This window comes from Malaya genurostris, chromosome 1, assembly GCF_030247185.1.
Source record: "Malaya genurostris strain Urasoe2022 chromosome 1, Malgen_1.1, whole genome shotgun sequence".
Lineage (NCBI taxonomy): Eukaryota > Metazoa > Arthropoda > Insecta > Diptera > Culicidae > Malaya > Malaya genurostris.
In genome coordinates, this window is record NC_080570.1 from 52,233,474 (window position 1) to 52,240,897 (window position 7,424).

Genomic DNA, 7,424 nt, shown 5'->3' on the forward strand with positions numbered 1-7,424 from the left:
AAAAATGACATTTTGATTTCAAATAACCATTACAATATGAAGTTTGGCGTGATATTCAAAATAAAATGACCGTGATTTGGTCTAGAAATTGTTACTAAATCAATGAAAACGCGATTCTATAAGAAATAAACGATATAAAGCTAATTTTCTATGACCCAAAAACACTAAAAGAATGACAGATTGTATATTTACGTCTGCCGTATTGCTATGAAATTAACAAGGAAGGTGAAATGTAGCCGAATGAAGGTTATAGGACTAAATTGCAATGTTTATCGCTATAAAAACAGTGATAAACATTAACAGGAGCTCACAATGAGATGTGCACTTACCCCTACTGTTTCGATTGTGCCGTTTACTGAACAAGAATATGGTTCTCACAAATTTCTGCTGAAAGCATAATTTATTTTTCGTCCTTCTCGTATCTTTGAGTAAAAGAAAATAACTTTTATTTGTTCTTGTAGGTAATCAGCTTTCAAAATGTGTGGTTTGAGGCGAAATAGTATTCGTTTCAAAGAATCATTTCCAGCGCAATTTATTTTTGAGTGCCCCTCAGCCCAATGCTATTTTTTTTTAGTTCAGAGCGACATTCAACAAGGTATTCATGGAAAACCATTTGCGAACAATACGGGACTGAATTGAAAACTACGGCAAAGTACTTTTTCAATCATGTATTTCAAACGACTTGGCATAAAATCAAAAATTTTTGGCAACAAAACTAGCTCCTACATAGACGGTACACTTTACAAGCCTAAATGATAGACTTACTGTTGACTAGAATAAATAAATAAATAACTTCGACGAGGTCATTTGCCTCGTAGGAACACTTCAACCATTACTCCATCCTCCTGGCGGCGACATCTTTGGGTACACACAAACATTCTCCGGCCAATTTTTCCTCGATCCAGGGCAAGTAGTTTACGATGCGTGTATAAATACCGGGAAGGTTCGGTCTAGCACAGCCTCGACCCCAAGACACAACTCCGATTACCTCCATGCTCCCAGCGTTACCCATTTTGTGCATCGGACCACCGCTGTCACCCTGGGAAAGAAACAACGACAGAACCAGATTTTATACTTTCTGAAACTAACCAACCACAAATTGGTCGCAAAATCATAAATTGCCTGTATCAGATAAACCAGTTGTACCTACCTGGCATGCATCTTTTTTGCCATCGTGATACCCGGCACACATCATATTATCGGAGATTTTTTTACTCCCATAACCGGCCTCCAGGCACTGTTGCTGAGACCAAATTGGAACCACAACCGAACGTAGAGTCTTCGATGGCGGTTGCTTTTCCTCAATTCGTCCCCAGCCGGCAACAATTCCAAGCGATCCGCTCAAGTCACGTTCACCTACAAGGACACATGGATGTCGGTCAATAAACATATTTTATGTGCGCAGTTCAAGAGTCTGACACGTACTTCCATCCGGAAGGCAGGCCGGTTGAATTGTGGGACCGTAGCGCAACGGTTTATCCAGCTCCAGCAGTGCGATATCGTTGTTGAATGTGAAGATATCGAAATTTTCGTGGTCGATGATTCGCTTGACCCGCCGGAGCTCCGTGTAGTCTTTGGCAATGTTGTGCCCACCTAAATATACCTGAAACGAATCGAAACACAGTTAGACAGTCGGATCGATCCAACTGTGAAGATTACCCTGATTTCACTAGGCTCGAAAGCGTTGACGCAATGGGCGGCCGTAATGAGATAGTTTTTCGTTAGCACCGAAGCTCCGCAGTAGAGTTTTCCTTGCCGAAACAAGCCAGCCAACCAGGGATATTCGTGGGCTGCAGTTTCAACGCCTCCGACGATTCGGTTTGTACGACCGTTTAATCCGCAGACTAGAACGATAAATTTAGTTTCGATTTTTATCAGTACTTTTTTGATATGGCAAAGTCTGTACCATCGCTAAGATTTTCAAGAGCCGTACAGACTAATACCATTCAAAGACATATTTGTAGTGTAAAAATCTTCATTTTATATTTTTCATCAGAAAAATCTAAATTTTCAAAAAAAAAACAAGATTTTTAACTTTCATTGTGACAAAGACGTCGCCAAAAAATTACTTAAGTTTAAGTACTTTTTGCACAGGGGCTGTGTGCAGAAACTTAATTTTAAGTAAAAGAGGTCGATATTGTTTCCATATGGTCCCATGTTCTGGTTCAGCTCAACGGTTGAGTTCTTTATATTCAACTTGAGGTTGAATGTGGTTTGCCTAATTCTAACTTCCCGCTTTGAACTCCTTTTGTTGGGTGGCTTTGCTCTTTGTTTCCTGACAACAATCGTAAGCGCGGATGAAAGGCGACATCTAAACAAAACACAAAAGTAGGTTAAAAAACCACCGGTTGCGTATCATTTCCTCTCTGTGTACATTACTAGCTGCGATTCGCAATTACTGATATAAGAATTTCACTTCATAAATATATGCATATTTTTAACGAATTCATATTTTTTTCTATCACATCCGTATGCTATATTTGCTCATTTTCATTCTCACAAAATTTAACTTGCGATCAGAGATGGCATCAATATATTTATATTAGATTTCCCAAATTCAATACAGATTTCACAAAAATAGAGGGAAAAAACGATAGAACTTTTTAATCTGAGCTTTCTTTGGTAGCAGCGATGAGATCAAAGTTTCGTAATCAATGGCCAAACTTCTTTTTCTTGAAATTGTGAAGCTATTTGATGAAAAGCAACGAATTATAATAATATTATTATTTTAAACATAGACCAATGTCCATGAACGTCAAAGCATTATAAAACTTTATTATCATACTGAGATCAATTACGTTGTTGTAAAGTGAGATAACGATCGCTCATTGAATTTATGGTTCTAGAACCATAATATGTTGGAATTACATTCTCTCAACGTCATTTCGTTGTGAAACGTTAAATTGGTTAGTGAATACAGATGAATACTAAGATTTTTTTATGAAAATATCTGGCATCTATGCTCGCGATGCATATCTGCCTTTCAAAGCTCCCAAGCTAATCTAATATGATCACGCCTGATGCTTATGCAAAACGATGTTAACTCGTTTCTCCTAGTCAGAATTCGGCGGTTGAGTGGTTCTTTGCTGCATTTGGTATCATGAGATTTATAAACATCCTAACGTAATCGTAAGTTCCATTCCAGTAAGTTGAATTACTACTGCACAAGAAAGAAATCAAAGATGTATTACATTAACTCAAATCTGAGCACTTATTACATGCGGACCCGGAAAATGTGTGAATAATTAACTTCTCTAAACATACTTTAAGTTTCTAGGATCTTATATTTTTCACTCTATGTTTAAGTTTGAAGAAGCAAAGACCCAAACCATCTTACTTCAAATAATTTTTATAAAAACTCTAGTTTTTCTTATTATTTCGCAAATGATCTGCCTTAAAAGTTGTATCCGTTCCGGATATCCTCTTATTGTAAGGGTTTTCATGGAATATAAATAAACCGGAAGTCGCCATCTTGGGATTCAGAATCACCCTAAACTTCGTTTTCAGACATCTACTCATCAAATCCGTTTCTCAAATACCCATATTATAGTAATTTCCATGGAAAATAAATGAGCCGGAAATCATTTTCATTTTATGCAAAAACCTCTTTTTACGAAGTAGGTTCGTAAGAAATGTTTACGTTATTTGGGATTTGGTTCGTAAAAAAGATTACGTTATTTACGTAAACGAAGGTTTGGGTGTCTTATTCAGTAAGATCAAGCAAAGTACTCACAGTGGATGTTTTTTGTTGCTTCGTTCGTTTGAGGATCCACAATACAAGCTTTGCTCAATATTAGTAGCAGTTTCACGTAATATCGAATATAATAAATGTTCATTCATTTCATTTATTTAAACTTAGTTAACGAAAAAGCAACGTAAATCATCACTTTACCATAAGCAATCAAAGGAAAGATTAGTATTCGAAATTGAGGGATGCGAGGTATAAAACACAGAAATTACAATAAACTTCCAACTATCAAGCGTTTTTCAACTGTAATTGTTTGTATGTGTATTGAATTTTGATTATAGCTATAAATAACAAAACAATAGATCGTTTTTAAAGGAAATAATGAAATTCTTAAAAAGCGATTCAGTTCACTAACCGCTCCAAAAAAGTATTTTTTTGTAAAAAACGTTTCAGTTTCCAAAAATAAGCTATGAGAATACACAGTTCGGCAAAACCAGGACAACTTTACATCTTATAAAATGAGCATAAATGAAGCGTCATACTTTTCGAGAATTTTCATTGGATCAGAGTCATTTCGCCGAAAGGGTCATTTCGCTGAATCGTACAAATATCTTAATCTCGTAATTGGAATTGATTTAAAATAAAGGCAAATAAAAGATGAAAGTGTTTACGACCGGGTTGATAACCTATAATCGTACTCCTGAAATATCTCATATTTGAAGTAATAAGGGGCCATTTCCCTGCGTTTAATCCATAAAGACTACTCAGAACGGAATTTGCAAAAAAATACTTCTTGACACCAAAGCATTGGCTTTGTAGTATCTACCAGACAAATGATTGTGGTATTTTCCGTTGAGTTCTAATGAAAAAAATATCAAATGCGACTTCGCCACTTCGTTTTTGTTCGCTACCGCTCGTTCGGATCTAACAGAAGCAAAGAAACCTAACTTTGAGTAGACCGAGCAAACGAGGCGGTTTCTATGCAAGAGACCTCCGCTTCCGACGGCGGGTCGTACCTTTCGACGGAATGACGCGTTCGGCGAAACTGTTTTGTAAAATCAAGGGATATTGAAATTACATGACTTGTAATTTTTCAGTAATGTGAAACGAAATTAATATGCATTGATTTTCCAATGAAAAATACTGCAGATTTAAACTACCGTTTAGTTTTATCTAAATATAGAGAACTGTAAAATAATCATATATTAAATTTTTTGCTCCAAATATAAAAATTCAAAAATAAAATTTACAAAATATTTTTATCTTTGCATATGATTCAACAAAGCCCAGAAATTGCGTATTTTATTTAAACTAGTTGCGATTTGCTAATTGTAACTCAAAACATTAATTTACACTGAATATATTGTCTTATTATAACCTCATCTCATTGTTATGAGAAAGAAACTCTACTTCAAAGCCACCAGTTTAGCATTACGCTATCCTCTTTCATAATTAGCACCATTTCACTAATTAAAACATTTTGCAGAGAATCTCCCGAGAAGCGATCGACCAACGACCAATCTCCAAATACCCTCACGATACTTCATCTAAAAAGCGTACTGCTACCTCACTGTGCCATTTAGCCCGATATCATCTCCGTCCTATTGTCAACTGCGAACTGCCAAGCAATTTAACCTTCCGAAGACTACTTTGCTGTATGGCGAAACCTCTTCATTTTCGTCACGGAACAAAAGTCGCGCCAATTCCACACTGGCCACCGATGCACTTCGAATGCTTGAATCGGTCATCATCAGAGAGATTTTAGCTCGCTGAGAAAGGAAGTACGCTCCTTTATTTCTTTTTTTCAATTCTGGTGTTTTCGGTTCCTATACTGATAGGTTTTCAAAACATCATCCTATTAAAATTTCACCCCAATCGACATTTGAATCAAATGCCAAACAGATCCAGCAAAAGAGAGGAAACGACGAACTCGTTTCGTCAACAGAGAGAGAAGGCGGTATTATGACTGTTACCTCGCAGCGTGGCTCTCGCGAGCGCCAGTTGACATGATGGTTGGTATTCACATAATCAAGATGCAACTGTAGTGCTGCCAAAAATAAAACCACACGTTTTATGACAACTTCTACTCAGAGAATGTCCGGCAGTATGGGGCATGGTTTGAATTTCGGGCAGCCAACAAAAACCGCTCGGAGCTACAAATAAAAATAACTTCAACACCTGGCCCGACTCGACATATCGCCCCGAGAGTCTTCCGCCGAAACATAACCAAAACAAACTGCACGTTTAATTTGTAGCCTTGCCGAGAGCCATAATCACAATAACTATAGCACGTGCTTGCTGATTTTGTGACACTCCGACTGTTTACCTAGTTTGGGAACCTGGTTCGGCAACCGTGGTTTGTGTATGTGTTACTCTCCGACACTGTTTGTGTGCATTGCATAATTGCTATATACAACATATTGTCCCATTGCCATATCATCGAAGATGTCGTTTATCGACTCTGGTTCAGTTGTTTACACTGTAAACCTTTCACTTTTTTTTGTGTTATTGCAAAAACAGATGCAACTGCGTAAAGGTTTTGCACTGCACGCATTGTTTCCTGTTATGGTTCACGGGTGTGACTTTTCGAGAGAGAGAAAAATTACAGATAACATCCTGGTATCCGATATTCGCTGTTGCGCTGGTTATGGTTGAAGTTTCACAATCACTTATTATGAAATCCGGGAAGGTATAACACTCAGCATTAACACAAACACGTTGTTAAGAAAATAGTCACCGAAAATGACACCGGAAGTTCAAATACACATTAACCTACCACAGTTGCAGGTCCTGTTGCCATTCACTGGAAGCGCCAGTGACATCCGGGCAAGCCATATCAAACCGATTGCCAAAGGTAGCTGCATCCTGTAGACGAAATTCCACTAGAAAACTTCCGATCACGTTAGAATCAATTTGAAAAATACGACGCGCGTGTCAACACTTGCTGCAACTGCGGCAAACGATCGTGAAATATATGTGTGGATTGTTCACCAAAAATTGTGGTCCCGTCCCGTTGCAGACGAGACAAGAGTGTGACAGTATTGTTCTGTGGCTGTGGAATTTAAATCGATCGTCTTTTATACATATGGATAAGTTCATTTGTACCATATGCGTGAGTACGAGGAGCGTAAACAAATATAGGCCTGCGCTCTTGGGCTTAGGTACCTTCGAGGACATGTCGCCACTCGTGCCTCCCAAAACTTTTCTGGTGTTCCCTTGTCCTGCGAGTTCAACCGTTCACAAACCCACAACTACTGTCTGCGACAGACGTCCTTTGCTGGTGCGTACAGAAATTTCATGAGGGGTCGGAAGTTGGGTGGTTGGCACCATGAAGGTCGCGAGTTGCATCGTCGGTCGACATGACGCCGCGCTTAAATTTGTCTCGTACTCTCATGACCGCCTAAATCCACCCTCTGCTCGCTTAGGGGAGGATCGGAATCGGAGAGCTTCAGAGAATTCAGAGAGTAGTGCCCCCTCAAATTTCAGTCCAACGGCAAAAAGAAAATGAGAGGGAACTCTACAACTATGCGTCAGGGGTTAGCAAGGATCGGAAGAAAACTGGACGGCAAGGTAGGGTTGTTGTCCTTGGCTCTGGTAACACACATCCCAATCCAGCGTCGGTATGTTTATCAACATGTACTACGAACTATATTGTAAGCGAAGACGCAGTCAAACACTGGCGCTTACGATGGCCTCTGGGTTAGTGGCACTATAATAGTGATGATTCACGATGCAT

The 7,424-nt window shown here is 38.6% G+C and overlaps 1 protein-coding gene across 1 annotated transcript; it reads right to left on the reverse strand.

Moving 5' to 3' along the window:
• Positions 1 to 653: 653 nt before the first annotated feature.
• On the reverse strand, positions 654 to 6,734 carry LOC131439464 (trypsin 3A1-like). Its single transcript, XM_058610508.1, has 5 exons — positions 6,465 to 6,734; positions 1,660 to 1,844; positions 1,426 to 1,603; positions 1,151 to 1,356; positions 654 to 1,039 (listed from the first exon to the last, which is right to left on the reverse strand). The coding sequence occupies exons 1-5, from the start codon at positions 6,550 to 6,552 to the stop codon at positions 833 to 835; spliced, it is 864 nt and encodes a 287-aa protein (XP_058466491.1). The 5' UTR covers positions 6,553 to 6,734; the 3' UTR covers positions 654 to 832.
• Positions 6,735 to 7,424: the final 690 nt, after the last annotated feature.

What these genes read in the sequence shown, in the direction of transcription:
- LOC131439464 (XM_058610508.1), bottom strand. Translation starts at nt 6,552, where the DNA reads ATGCAGCTACCTTTGGCAATCGGTTTGATATGGCTTGCCCGGATGTCA. An exon ending in TCGAGCCTAGTGAAATCAGG is followed by an intron (nt 1,604 to 1,659) that starts GTAATCTTCACA and finishes GATTCGTTTCAG; the next exon opens with GTATATTTAGGTGGGCACAA. An exon ending in GCAAAAAAGATGCATGCCAG is followed by an intron (nt 1,040 to 1,150) that starts GTAGGTACAACT and finishes TTTCTTTCCCAG; the next exon opens with GGTGACAGCGGTGGTCCGAT.